Raw genomic sequence first — 14,401 nt, forward strand, 5'->3', positions numbered from 1 at the left:
GTCTGTTGTTCTGCACAGGCTGTCACATCTGCTTAGAGTATGGAGAGCTGGCACTGTGATGAGCATCCCAGCATGATACAGGGGGAACTCAACCTCCTGTGGCCAGAGAGCATGAGCTCTTCCACCCCACAGCTCTCTGGCTGCTGCTGCTGTCCTCCCCCTGTGCTGCCTGTGCCTGAGCACTCTGCCCTGCTCTAGGGAGAGCCCAAGCTCTCAGGGCAGATGAAGGCAGTGTCGGCTGAGTGTCTAGGACCCACACTGGACGTCTCCACCAAGAACATCACCAAGTCCTTGGCATCCCTCATGGAGATCAAAGAGGATGGGATCAGCTTCTCCATCCGAGACCCCTATTACAAGGAGAAGGTGTCACGCACCATCAGCCTGCCCACGCGAGGAAGTACCTTGTGAGCATGGGGTGATGGGTCTCTGGGCATTGGGAGGCTCATGGAGTCATGGGCCATCAGGTGGGAAGCTGTGCTCTGGCTGTGGACTTGCAGAGCAGTGAGGGTGAGCCCAATCCTGCATCTATCCAGACTTGTTTGCAGCAAGCAGTGGTGGATTTCTCCAGCGGGACTTGGAGAGTGTCTAGGAGTGTGTTGGTATCCCCTGCAGATTAAGAGAAGGGTACTTCAGAAGGAGGGAAAGAAGGGGGGCATGCAAGGTTCCCTGACTCACTGCCCTGGGTTATCGGCCTTCTTGAAGGCTTCTTGAGTTGTCAAAAGCCTCCGCGCTCATGCGATGACTTGAGGCATCCTCTGATCTTGTGATTGTGACTCCAGGGCAGCCCAACTTCTCCATTTCCTCTCCTGGGGAAGGATGTGGGTGTTCATCACGGAGGGATCCCAGCTGTGCTCTGTTTCACTTGCTTTAGTCCCAGGCAATCTCGTGGCTCAGACACTTCGCCTCTGACAAGGAGGAAATCCTATGACCGTGGGCAACCTGCCAGGTGAGCTTGAAGCTGGAGAAATGGCAACATGGGCAGGGGGAAACTGGGTGGCCCAGACAAGTGGTCCAGTGCTGGCTGGACCAGCTCTTGCTGGGCCCTGCTGTGCCAGGCAGCTGCCAGGTGAGCAGTTCCCAAATCATGTGTCCCTCTAATCCTTCCTGTTTCAGGCCTCCAGATGTTGGCTTCACACCTCCCTCATCCCCCCCCACCCGTCCACGCAACGACCGCAATGTCTTCTCCCGTCTCACAAGCAACCAGAGCCAGGGGTCTGCCTTGGATAAGTAAGTCCTGGTGGGGTGGGAGGGTCGGAGTGAGGGGGACCCATAACATAACAGCAAATGGCATGTACTGGGTTCCACAGTGGGGTGTAGGAGCACAGGACCTGGGTCGGCTCCAGCCAGCCTTCTGCCACCATTTTCACTCCCTGCTCTTTTCTGTGAGGGAGCAGATGCTCTTCAAGGGCTATGCTGGACCCTGCCTGCTGTGTGTCCCCTCCAACCTGGCCACTTGCAGGAGCTCGCAGTCCTGGCCTCTGGCTAAGCCCTACTGGGAGAAAGAGCGGTGCCAGACAGACCACTGGAAAAAGCTATGGAGCAGAATGGGATGAAGTGGGATGCCGACAGACTGGCACCAACCCACAAATGCTGCTCCAGCCTCCCAGCCTCCCCCTGCAGCAGGTCAGGCAGCTGCCCTCAGCTCGGAGCATTGCTAGCAGCGCTGACGTTCCCTGATGGAGACCTGCTGTCTGATCCTCACATGCCCTCCTGCTCCTCTGCTCTCTCCCCTGGTTGTCCATGTGTGCTTCTCTTTCTCCCTCTCTCCCTTCCTCCTCTCTGTCCTACACTGGCTTGGATGCAATAACAATCCTCCATCTCTGACTCCTCTGCTGCCTCTCCTAGTCTGGGTTTTCTCTCCCATAATCCTGCTAATTTTCTGCCCCTAGGTCTGATGACAGCGATTCCTCTGTCTCGGAGGTGCTGAGGTATAGACAACTTTCTATTTATTATCCCTTTCTCCTCCTCCTCTCTGTCTCACAAGTCCTCTCTCCCTTGTCCCTGCATGCTCCACCCGCACCTTGCTGCTCTCCCCCAACTCCCAGCTTGTGTGTGCTGTCCTCTGTTGGCATGCCACCTCTGGTGTCTGATGCTGTCCCCTCGGTTGCAAGTTTGTTCCTTCTCTGATTAGCCCTTGGAAGCGTGATGCTGGGCTCACCTATGGGCACTGGCTGATTTGGGGTGGCAGCATGTTCTCCTCCACCTCTGATGGGTTCTCGTCAGTATGATGCCACCATGTCCCATCCCGTTGCCCAGCTCTCCAGCAGGATGGTGTGATGCTGAGGAAGGGGGCAAGCAACCCTGGGCACTCCCAGTGTGTCCTTCTTGCAAGCATCTTCCAGGCAGATATCTCCAGGTGCTCCCCACACCTGGTTGTGCTTCCCTGTGGGTAGGTAGATCTCTCTCCCAAAGAAACCAAGTCAGATTGTGGTGCAGAGCTCAGCCTTGGGGTTAAGGTGCTCCTGGGCTTGTCCCACTGCACCATCCCGCCTGCAGAGGTTTCCCAACATGAAGGCCACCTTTCCCCCATCCTTGAGGAACATCAGCCCTCCAGCACCTGGTTGTCCCTCCCTTGACCATGCCCTGAGATCCCGCAGGCACCCAGTCACTGGGGAGGTGGCACCAGACAAGTCTGTGCTGTATCACCTTGGGCACTTTGCAGTCAGGCAGCAACACAAAGTCCATCGATAACATCTCGCCCCGAGGAGCCAGGGTTCCCATTTAGATTAGAACACTAGGGGTCAGGGGAGGGCTGTTTAATTTGAGTTTGCTTACTGAGAAAGAAAGCTCACATGCATGTGATTTCCAAACCCAAATTAATGAGCCTGTGTTTGTCCTCATGACTAATGCGACCTTATGTGGCCTTGGGCGTGCCCTTCTCCAGCCCTGTGCCTCAGTTTCCCTGCCTATAAGAAGAGGCTAGTACAACCCAGGGCCCCATGGCCATGGGGAGGCTGTGCTTTGGGATGCCAGCTGGGGAGAGCTGTTGGTGGCCATGCACACTGGGTGGATAGGGCTGGGCGGTTGGTCCTCAGCACCCCGAGCGCTGCTGAAGTGGAGGGGACTGACAGATGCTGTGTCCAGAGGGACAGGCAGCAGACGTCCCTTGGAGGGAGGTTTGGCAGGGATAGGTCCTCTCCTGCCCAGAGCCAGCGGTGGGTGCAGGGCTTCCACAGGGATGCTGGGTGCAAATGCCTGTGCTGTCCTTTGTCACCCTTCTGGTCTTATGTGAAGGGGTAGGGCCCTGTCTCCAAATGTCACCAGCCACAGGTTGACAGCCCCCAAGGAACTGGGGTGCTGGATATTGGTACCCTGAAACATTTATCCCGGCAGAGCTTAAGGCTGGAGAAGGTGCGGTTTGTCCCAAACTGACCTGAGGACCGATAAGCTGGCTCCTTGGGTCTGCTGGCCAAGCATGAGAGGTTCAGCAGGAGAGCAGAGGCCACTGGGCAGACCCCCTTTCCCAGTCCGTACTGCTGGGGCAGAGGCAGTAGGCAGGGACTGCTCCTGGGGAGATTCCTGGGGTTTCCATGAAGACCTGTGCTCAGACATGCCAGCTTCAGATGGAGGGGCCATCACACTGCCAGGCGGTGGAAGATGGTTGGGGTGAGGCAGCTCTTGCTCTCCCATGCCCCTGAGACTGTAGCGTGGTACCTTTCCACACACACCCCACCGTGCTTGTTCTTTCTTTCCCACGCAAGGGGCATCATTAACCCGGTGGGTGGCACCAAGAATGCCCGGACAGCCCCGCTGCAGTGTGTCTCTGTGGCAGAAGGACACACCAAGCCTGTGCTCTGCCTGGATGCCACCGATGAGCTGCTTTTCACTGGGTCCAAAGGTGTGTGATGGACAGAGGATGTGGGGATCGCTGGCCTGCAGACGCTATGGGAGCAGGTCGGCACGGGGGAATACGTGAAGTGCTGGGCACCATGGGGATGGTTCCTCCTGGGCCTCTTTTCTGTCCTCAGTGTTGAGCCTTGTCCTGCACTGCCCTGGTGGTGGGGCTGGCTGGCTCCTTTCCGCTGGCCCTGTGGGTGGTGGGAGGCAATGCTCAGAAGGGGTATGGCCCACAAGCCACCGTGCCCACCGCTGCCCCAGCCTGACACTCTTGCGCGTGTTCTTTCTCCCGTAGACCGGAGCTGCAAAATGTGGAACCTGGTGACGGGCCAAGAAATTGCTTCCCTCAAGGGTCACCCAAACAACGTGGTTTCCATCAAGTACTGCAGCCACACAGGGCTGGTGTTCACTGTGTCGACATCATACATCAAAGTGTGGGACATCCGGGACTCAGCCCGGTGCATCCGCACCCTCACGTACGTGGCAGGCAGGAGCAGTTGTGGGGGAACCTGGGCACTTTGGGCATCTCTGGCTTTGCGGAAGCCAGTCCCAGGACCTGCTGGGGCTGGGGACAGGGCCAAGTACCAGCTGCTTTAGTGCCAGTTTGCAGTACTACATCCTTAGACTGGAGAGTTGGGAGAGAGCTTGGGGTGAGTGGACCCCTGGGGACCTCCTGCAGCAAAAGCTCAGGATAAAGAGCTTTGAAGAGATTTGCAGCTCCTTCTGGGGGTGGCCAAGAGCGCTAGCAGCTCCGTAGAGGAGGCACAGCCCCTAACAGCATCATGGCTGAGTAAAGCACAGGCTTTCCAGTGGGAAACTTGGATCATTATGAGGACTTTGAGGACCAGAAAGGAGCATGGGACAGGCTGGCTGTGGTCTGCCAGTCTGGAGCAGGGCTCGAATGTTAGGGGAATATGGCAGGGCAGGGTTACCAGCTTGATCCAGCATACAGCTCCTTTCTCCATCCAGCCTTGGCTCATCTGCCTTGGCCTGAAGGTGCTTCTTCCTTGGTGCAGAGGCCAAATACTTCTGGCTCCCTGTGGTGACTGCCAGCACTAGCCAGCTCTTCCTGCAGGAAGCAAAGAGGAATGGGAGGAGAGAAGAGCAGCTCTCAAATGGAAACCAGGGCAGGGTGCTCCTGTGTCAGGCACACACCTGACATCCTTGGCTCCCTCTGCAAGCAGGGCACTGGCCTAGGGCACAGAGGTCTTGTTGATCCCATTGGGGCCAGAGAGATGGTGATAACTCTATGGCCTTTCCCTGATGTGAGACCCACCTGGGCCAGCCTGGAGCCAACAGCCCCACGAGGTTCACCCGTGTGGCCTCAGTGGCTCTGATCTCTGCTCATCCTCCCCCCTTGACCTCTCTCTCCCGTAGATCTTCTGGACAGGTGATCTCTGGGGATGCATGTGCCGGGACCACCACCCGCACTGTCACCAGTGTGCAGGGGGAACACCAGATCAACCAGATTGCTCTCAACCCCACTGGCACCATGCTCTACGCTGCCACTGGTAACTCTGTCCGCATCTGGGAGCTGAGCAGGTGAGTGGGTAGTACTGGGGTGGGCAGGACAGCTTACAGATGTTGATTGGACACTGTTGGCTCAGAGGGGCCTGAAAGACACCTCCTAGGGAAAGTGAAAGCCTTTTTAGCAATGGAAGTTGCCTGGAGTAAGGACTTTCAGGACCCTTTCCTATTCGTCTCAAGGGGTGATGAGGAGCAATGGAACTACTTGGGATGGGGGGATTGTCTGTGAGCTGGGAAGAGCTTAGAAGGAGAGGGAAGACATGTGTGATGAGCAGCAGTACCCCCCTGCTTTTGCCCTTGCCCCCCTCCTTGCTGGGCGGGCACTGTGCTGCTGACCCCTTGCTGCAGCCTAGGCTCTGTAGCCAGATGCTGGCGTGCCCCAAGGCTGCCTTCCTCTCCTGGCATCACTAAGAAGAGGGGTGTCCCTGCTCACAATCCCTCAAAGGAGGGAACAATCCCTACTGGGGTGCTCCAGGGCTGTGGGGGTCTTTGCCTGGGGGAGTCCCTTGGAGGAGCTTTGGCCACCTGGGAAGGGGCTGGCTGACCCATGATATTGACCTCAGGTTGCAGCCCATCGGGAAGCTGAGTGGCCACATCGGACCTGTGATGTGTCTCACGGTAAACCAGACGGCGAGCAACCACGACCTGGTGGTCACAGGCTCCAAAGATCACTACGTCAAGGTACTCTCCCCTGGGGAGGGCAAAGCTCTGTGTCCTATAGGGAAGCCCAGATGTTAGCGACCCCTAAGGTCTCTTCTCTCCTCCTGAAATCTGAGCCCAGATTCTGTTTTCACCTCTGCATGTGAGGTTTTTGCATATCTCCTCACCCCAGATCTTGCCTTTTGCTTGATCCACAATACAAATGCACCTTTGGAGATGGATTTGCATTTCTCATCCCTCAGGCTCTGGTGGTACGTGCATGTTATGGCTGACCCAGATGAGCAGCTTACCCTGTTCTGCTCAATTCTCCTCCCCGATACAGATGCTTTGCACCTGCTTGTTCACAGCTCCAGCAGAGCAAGAGCTTGTTCCTTCCTTTTAGTTTTTTGTTGATTTTTAGCAGGTTAAATTGAAGCTGGCACCAGGGGGAGTGAAGAGGGATGGTGAGATAATGAGGGAGGCAGGATCCCACTCTTCTGACAGCTGCAAGCTGTTAGCTTGGCTCATGGAGGTGTGCGAAAGCTCACCATGAGTAAAATGCAGCAGAATGGGGGCTGCCTCTGCTGGCAGACCTCCCCTGATGGTGGCAGGACCCCTGGAGAGACCTCAGCCCCAAGAAAGCCTCCACTGGCCAATGCCCACTCCCCTTTCCAGGATCACTCTGGGTCCCCTGGGCCTAGAAAACAGAGGGTGATGTCCAAGTTCTCCAAGGGAGGGTCAACTCTGTTTCCAGTGCCATCTGGGGTCTTCCACTCACTGTTTTTCCCCCAGGTGTTTGAGATTGCTGAGGGCACGGTGGGCAATATTGGCCCCACTCACAACTTTGAGCCCCCTCACTATGATGGCATCGAGTGCCTGGCCATCCAGGGAGACATCCTCTTCAGTGGCTCCAGGGACAACGGCATAAAGAAGTGGGATCTGGAGCAGCAGGAACTTATCCAGGTCTGAAGGGGAGATAGAGCACAGGTCCTCGGGGTAACATGGGGCAGAAAAGTGTTGCTGCTGGGGGTGTGGGGGGACCTTTGTTCAGGGAGCTGGTGCCCATGTTCTGCGTCGAGCTAACCAGGGAGGGCACTCCCATTCCTGGGAATCTGGCAGTGCCTGTGTGAGGTGGCTCTGTACCCCTGTAAGTTCGTGCTGTACGGCACTCAGGATTGCCAGCTCCTCTGGGCACACAGCCTGCTGCAGCACCAATTGCAGTGCTGGGTGTTGTGTTCCTCTCTAAAGACAGGATTGTTGTCTCCTGCCCAGGGGACAAACCAAGCCGCAACTTCTGAATCCATCCCCTTGGCCTCCCAACTTTGCATCACTAGCCCCACAGTCCAGATCAGCCCTGGGGTGACAGTGAGAATCTGAGCCTCCCAGGTTGGGTGCCTGAGGCTGCTGGTGGTGCTGCAGATGAGGTTGGTGATCAGCTCTGCTCTGTGTTCATACCTACAGCAAATCCCCAATGCCCACAAAGACTGGGTCTGTGCCCTGGCTTTCATCCCCGGCCGCCCCATGGTGCTGAGTGCTTGCCGAGGAGGCATGATCAAAGTTTGGAACGTGGACACCTTCACCCCGGTTGGGGAGATCAAAGGGCATGACAGCCCCATCAACGCCATCTGCACCAACTCAAAGCACATCTTCACCGCCTCCAGGTGAGCCCTGGGCTTTCTGCTCCCCAGAGCCCCTGGGAGGTGGGAGACCCCTGGATTGAACAGTCATCCCTGGGCCTGGGTGGGTTTGTGCTGAGTGGACAGGGAGCAGGGAGGGAGGGAAGGGGGGAATCTCACAGTGTTCTAGTCCCTCCTCTCCTTCATCTCATCTTGCCCACCTTAGCCTGCCCCGTGACACGGCCTGCCCCTGCAGTGCCAAGAGCTGTTCCCCCGGCTGTCCCCTGCCCACACTCCGGTGATGCCCCGGGTTATTCCCCATGCAGGGACCCCTCTCCCCTGGGGCTGGGCATCCTCTGCTGCTCTTGGGGAGCTCTTTGGCAGCAAGACTCTGATATCCTCTTTTCCACCATGTCCCTTTTCTCCCTTCCTTTTTCTCTGTCTCTCTCTGTCTCTCCTCCTCCCCACCTCCCATCTGTGCCACAGTGACTGCCGGGTAAAGTTATGGAATTACGTGCCTGGGCTCACCCCTTGCCTTCCACGACGCGTCCTTGCCATAAAGGGCCGTGCTACTAGTCTGCCTTGACCCTTCTGCTCTTTCTGACTCTCTTGCTCATGCACTCTTCTTCTGTCTTTTCTTTCCTTGTCTCTTTCTCTCCATCTCTTTCTCCCTCTGTCTTTCTCTCTGTTGCTTGCTTTTGCTCCTCTCTTTTTCTTTCTTTTTCTCTGGTCTGAGCTGCTTCTTCACGGTATGAAACTATTTTGCGTTTTTCCTCACTTGATAAAACTTTGCTAGAAGTGACTTGCCCCTTTGTCCCAGCCATACCCCTGCATTGTTTTGGTTTGCCTTTTTTTTTTCCTTGCCAAGTGCCCACATCTACTGTGGAAGCCATGGCCTGCCCGCACCCTTGCATGGATGGTGGGGCGGGAGTCAGCAGCCACCCCTGAAGCAGCCCATGCTCTGGGGAGACCAAGCAGAGCAGCTCCCTGTGGTATCACTGCTTTGACCTAGTTAGAGCTCATTCAAGGGGTACAAGAGTCCTGTTGTCAGGGTCAGCCCTGGAGGTCACCATTTCCCTTTGTCCCCAGCTGCTGCTGGTGGGGTGAGCTGGAGGCTGAGCCCCATTGGGCCTGCCTGCTCCCCAGAACGGATTGGGCAACCTCCTGACAAGAGAAAAGGGCCGGGGAGTCTTGTGGGCTGCATGCTGCCATGGGCTGGGGGTGGGGAGTGTTTCTCCTTGCAGTCCCTCTCTGCAGCGTGTCTGCAGGGCTCCTGCGGGAACCCCTGGGTCATGCCGTCCCTCTCACCTTTGTTTCTCAGCGACTTGACCGTGAAGCTCTGGAGCGGTAGGAGGCTACCCGCGGGGTCAAACTAGGAACTGCAAAAAGATGGGAAGACATGACAGGAGGGTGAAGGTCAGGGTACCTCTCCCTCGCTATCAAGACTTGGTCATCTACAGGAGCTCAGCCCAGGGATAGGGATTTCTTTGTGCCTGACCCAACGGGGTGGATGATGTCCCATCTGGTACTTTGAGCACTGCCAGCTCCTGTGAGGAGGCAGCTCTGTGGAGCACCGACAGCTCCACCTTCCCTCCTGCTGAGGTTTCTTGATGGTTTTCCAGTGACCAGGAAACGTTTCATCTTTCTTCTCACCCACACTGCTGTAACACCTGCCAGGACTTCTGGGGGTCAATGCTCCTTGGCTCCTTCTGAGACACCCAACTCCCTCCTGCCACCATGGGCTCATGTGGCCTCCACCGAGATGTGCTGCTTCTGTTCCTGTTGGCTCCGGGGCTGGTTCCTGCAGGAGTCTTTCTCCACTCCATGGCCACAAGAACATTTGGTGTCTGCTGCTTCTTTGGAGATGTTACTCGTGGGACAGCCTCTCTGCTGTGGAGGGTCTGCAGAAGGATTTCCAGGTAATCCCATTGTTTCCCATCCTCTGTCTGGCTGTTCCCAGTGGTTGGCGGTGTGCACCTCTGAGCTCCTTTGCCATATCCCAACTCTGGAGGCATGGCAAGCCTGGGAAGATCTCTGTCCAGCAGCTTTCAGACAAACCCACTGCAGTTCCCTTGGACATTCTCCAAACCCCAGTCATAAACACAGCTGACCCATGGCTCTCAGGCTCTTCCCTGTGTGCCCACCCTGCTCTGCAGTGGGGAAGGGAAGGGCTGCTTAACCCTGCTCTTGACACCTTGGCCCTCAGCAGGGTGTTGTGGTGGGTTCCTGCAGCATGTTAACCCCCTTCAGATGGAGAAATGAAGCAAGAACAGAGGTTCAGGGCAAAGAAGCCAAGGCTGGATTTGTCACCCCCACCCCTGTGGCCCATCTTGTTTTGCCATCACTGGGAGCTGGAAGCTGTAAATCCTTCCCCCAGGCTCTGCTCTCAGCCCTCTACCTGGGAGGGGGTAGCTCAGGTTTGGCCCGTCAGCCCCTGTGGATCCAGGAGCCGAGAGGGCCCAGCAAGGCCTGGAGGAGCCGGAGGACGGACCAGGTTGGAGTCAGCTATGTCAGGAGCAGGGTGAGGAAGGGGTTGCACACACTGGTCTTGCACAAGTCCCCTGATTCACCCCGTGTTTGAAGGACAATCCTGCAGTGGAAGATCTCGCACAGTCCAATCTCCATGAAAGGCTGGGGGCTTCGTCCAGGAGTGTTTCCACAAGGATGCAGCTTCTCCAGGGTCCCTCCTCCCTCTCTCCTATTCAAGGGGCTGGCAAGGCCCTGGTCTCACACTGAAGCTTTCCTCCATCTCTCCTGTGGCCTGTTGGACCATCCCTGGCTCTGTCCTGCCCTGGGCCAGGCAGGGCTTCTCGTGGGATGACCAAGGAGACCCTGGGATTGGTGCTCTTGCCTCACACACTCTCACTTCCCCTCTGTCACAGAAGCAGCAGCGTTTGAACTCAAATATAAGGATTTCTCCACATGATCCCACCAGCACTGAACTGGAATCTCAATGGCCAGAGGCTCTGGGACCTGTCCCATAAAGCACAGACCAGTTTCCCTTTGCTTTCTCCAACCATGGTGACTCGTGGACCAGCCCCAGATCATTTGCCACCAGCCCTTGTTAAAACCATTCCAAGCGGAGTGTGAGAATGCCTCTGCATCCTGAAAGACAGGAGTATCGCTATTGATTTGATGGGGGGGGATTGCCTTTTGAGGGGGAAAAAAACGATCCTACTGGCTTGCCTTGGTGGAGGGCATGATGGCGTGTGTGGGTGTGACACTGCCCAGGACAGTGACCGGTCCCTTGTGATCCACCCAGGACGGTGGAGAAGTGGTGCCAGTGCTGGCAGCTCTGGGCTGCGTGCCCGGCGGGACTGGAGGGGGAAACAAAACTGCACAGGGCACCACGTCTGCCAGAGTAACGCACAGATGTAGGGGCTGGAGGAGGTGTTGCCCTCCAAGCCTGTCTTGGAGAGGGTTTCCCTGCTCATTCCTCAGCCAATTTAACCTTTGCTTGCCTGGAGGTGGGGGCGTGTTTGTCTGTAGCCAGGTGTACCATGTGCATCTGTGTCTGCACCAAGATCTCCAGTGCCTGACCTGAAACCTCTCGCTGCTCCCTGCTGAAGTCGGTGAAGGGACCTGCTCTTGGGGGGGTTGGGGTCAGACCTGACTTGCCTTTTGCCACCAGTTTCTTCCTGTGTGTAGGCCACAAGTCCTCCTTAATTTCCCAGGGCTGAGTGGCCAGTGTTGGGATGATGCTGAGCATCCCCCTCAGTGCTACATCCAGCAGCACATTGCGGTGGCTTCAAGGCTTTCACAGCCTGCAGGTGGAGGGAGCAGCAAGTGTCCAGAGAGGGGGGGGGTCTTTGAAGCAAGGGGTGACTGTGATCCCTCTGTGTCTGTGTGTATGTCTTAGTATCTGTGTGGGTTGGTATTTCCCATACTGGAGAGCGTTTCTCAAGTGTTGATCTGGTTTAGCTACCTCACGGTGCAAGCTGGGTGCTGTCATCATTGGGTTTTGTTTTGGGGAGTTTATGTTTTTAGTTTTTTCTTCTCTTAATTATTGTTATGGTTTTGACACTTGAATTCGTCCTGGGGACACGTGGCCTCACCCCCACCTCACTGCATGTCTGAGCCGCCCCTTGTGTCCCCCTCCCCGCCTCCTCCTGGGTAGTGCAACAGGACCAGCATCCTGCTCTCCCCTGTGCTCCCAGCTCTCACCTTTGCAGTGGTGAGTCACATCCCCCAGCTGTCACAACACTGGTATTTTGCTCCCATTGCTGGTGGGATGCTTGGACTGAGGCTCGGCGTTGTTGCCGTTAGCTATTGGGTTGATTTGCAGCCTGGCATTGGTCCCTCTTGTCCCTTTGAAGGATAGAAAGGGACCTCTGAAAGGCTCAGCTCAGCTTGTATTCCTGCTTCTGCTCTCACAGATACTCTCTGTGGATGCAATGAAGCCCTTCTTGTCTGAGTAATGTCCATGCAAAGCACATCGCTGGAATGGGCTGGTCCTAGGCCCCATTTTCCAGACCCTGCTGTAATTCGGTGGCAGCCTGAAGCAGCAGGGAACTGGTGCTGTAAAAGCCTCCGTCCAGGGTGGGGGTAGTCTGTGAGAGAAGCTGATTCTTGTGTGTGATGTTTGATTTTTCACCCCCAAAATGTAGTTGAATCTAAATCCTGTCCTAGGCACTGAACAGAAACCAGGGTAACACTGGACCCCCCACTTTACCCCCCTGCTCGGGGCTGGGGAGGTGACACAGGGCTGTACCCTGCTCCCCTGGCACAGTGGGGTTTGGGAGGGGGTTCACAGCTCTGAGCCACGCTGTCAGTTTGGAGGGGCAGGTTCCCCCAAACATTAAAGCACAAGGTCCCAACATGTGGGTGGTCTGGCAAGGGTGGCCCCTTGGACTCTGGTCCTTCAGAGCTCAGACTGGGGCTGTGGGCTTGGACAACCAAGGTGGAGGTGGGGCTGGGGATGATGGTGAGGGCTGTTTGCTGGAGGAAGCAGGTGAGCTGTTTCATCCTTTTGCACTGAGCTGGGCTGCTCCCTTGGGGCTCAGGACTTGCACTGCTGCATAGCTTAAGTCCCTTCTTGTGGTCTCTGAGCCCCTTGGCCAGCCCCTCCATTGCAGGGGCAGTTTGGAGCTGCCTTCACACCATGCACCTCGTTTTCCTTCACCCTTGGGTGCCTTGGTTTGTGCCAAGGGTGTGATGGTACCTGCAGTCCAGGGAGGTCCTTCCCTTCCTCAGATCGCTGGGTGATGCTTTTGTCCCTGGGTCCTGACTCTTGCTCCGTGGGTCTCCTCCCTCCGGCACACAGGGGCCAGCTCCAGCCTCTGCTGAGGGCGTAGTGCTGGCCCAGAGCTGAGCTTTGCACACAAGGGGTGGAGATGACTCAGGAGCCCAAAAGCACTGGGCCCTCAAACCACTGTGAGCCCCCCCAGGGAGCTGGGCACTGCCCGCGCCCTGGCACCCCCAGCTCTCACGGCACAAAAGGACGGGCTGGCGGTGCCTCTCAGCCTGGCCAGCTGCAAGGAGCCGGAGCACCAGGGGCCTGTCTCCGCCAGGTACGTTGTTCCTCCCCAGCACCTTCGAGCTCAGCTGCTGTGGGGTCTGGGATGCTGCCTCCTACCTTGGTGCTGCTCCCCCAGGCGCTTGCCCAGAGCCCCTGTCCCAGTCCTTCCCCTGCCCCATGCTGGATGGGGTCCAGGTACAAACCCTGCAGAGCACAGGGCTCCCACTTGCTTTTCACAAGCTCACTGGAGCTTTACTCCATTCCACAGGCTGCACGCCCTCCGGACCCCCCTTCACCCTTCTGGGGAGGGAATGGGGGCCCTGGCCCCTCCACATGCTGCATGGTGCTCCAGCTGAAACTGGGAGGGAGCCCAGCACAGCCCTGACCCCCCAGGCCTGTTCTGGCTGCCTGGACCCCATACCCAGAAAAGCACAGGCCTGCACCTTCCTCCTGCCCCCAAGGGCTTGTCCCCTTGTCCATACCAGCTCTGCCCCGGTACCTGCCAGCTGTTCTGCATCCCCCACATCTTTGAACCACCCAGTACCCTCCAGTCCAGCCCTGTGGCAGGGCTTGGGCAGCTGCAGCGTTGCGTCACCTGCTCCGTCACCCCTTCCCGCTGCACAAGTATCGCAAATAGCAGGTGCCTTTTCTTGCTCGGAGCTGTTTTCTAGAGGCCAGCTCTTGTGAAGGCTTTTTTTTTCTCTGCTGGGTTGTGCAGCCCAGCCCCACGGTCTGGGTTTGTCAGAGGACAAGGTGTGTACGTATATTTTATACCTCGATGTGTTCCTGTAAATAGTGTAAGTTATTTTGGTCTCATGATGTACATGTTTTTTCAATGGCTGTGTTTGTTCTTTGCCTTTTTGTCTTCACAAATAAAATGTACTGAGATGAAGTGACTGAGTGGTGATGGCTTTGGAGAGGGGAAGAGCACAGCTGGGAACCGCCCATCCCATCCTGGTGGCAGTGGGGCTCGGGGAAAGGCTGGGTGAGCCGATGCTGCTGCAGCCCAGGTGTTGTGAGAAGGTGGCCTGCATCCTTTCTTTCTTTTCTTTTTTCTTTTTTTTCATTCAGGTTGGAAAAGACGCTCGCGATCATCAAGTCCAACCCTCAGCCCGACTCTACAAAGTTCTCCCCTACCCCACATCCCCCCACAGCTCATCCAAACGGCCCTTAAACACACCCAGGGATGGGGACTCCACCCCCTCCCTGGGCAGCCTATTCCACTCTCTGACCACTCTTGCTGGGAAACATTTGTTCCTCATGTCCAGTCTGAACCTCCCCTGTTGCAGTTTAAAGCCGTTCCCTCTTGTTCTGTCACTAATTC

General features: G+C 56.6%; 1 protein-coding gene across 2 annotated transcripts in view; it reads left to right on the plus strand.

The window, feature by feature from the left end:
- Nucleotides 1–13,969, plus strand: part of KIF21B (kinesin family member 21B) — a 43,036-nt gene extending 29,067 nt beyond the window's left edge. Inside the window, exons 25-35 of one of the 2 annotated variants that reach the window (XM_074850157.1) lie at nt 199–404; nt 872–946; nt 1,114–1,227; nt 1,890–1,928; nt 3,702–3,838; nt 4,133–4,313; nt 5,215–5,379; nt 5,928–6,045; nt 6,796–6,966; nt 7,465–7,664; nt 8,941–13,969. In XM_074850157.1, the coding sequence (XP_074706258.1) occupies nt 199–404; nt 872–946; nt 1,114–1,227; nt 1,890–1,928; nt 3,702–3,838; nt 4,133–4,313; nt 5,215–5,379; nt 5,928–6,045; nt 6,796–6,966; nt 7,465–7,664; nt 8,941–8,995 (1,461 nt within the window). In that variant the 3' untranslated portion in view covers nt 8,996–13,969. The remainder of the gene's footprint in view (nt 1–198; nt 405–871; nt 947–1,113; nt 1,228–1,889; nt 1,929–3,701; nt 3,839–4,132; nt 4,314–5,214; nt 5,380–5,927; nt 6,046–6,795; nt 6,967–7,464; nt 7,665–8,940) is intronic. The other variant, XM_074850158.1, reaches the window with a different exon arrangement.
- The last annotated feature ends 432 nt before the right edge of the window (nt 13,970–14,401 follow it).

The sequence above is a fragment of the Strix aluco genome, chromosome 25, assembly GCF_031877795.1.
Source record: "Strix aluco isolate bStrAlu1 chromosome 25, bStrAlu1.hap1, whole genome shotgun sequence".
Taxonomy (NCBI): domain Eukaryota; kingdom Metazoa; phylum Chordata; class Aves; order Strigiformes; family Strigidae; genus Strix; species Strix aluco.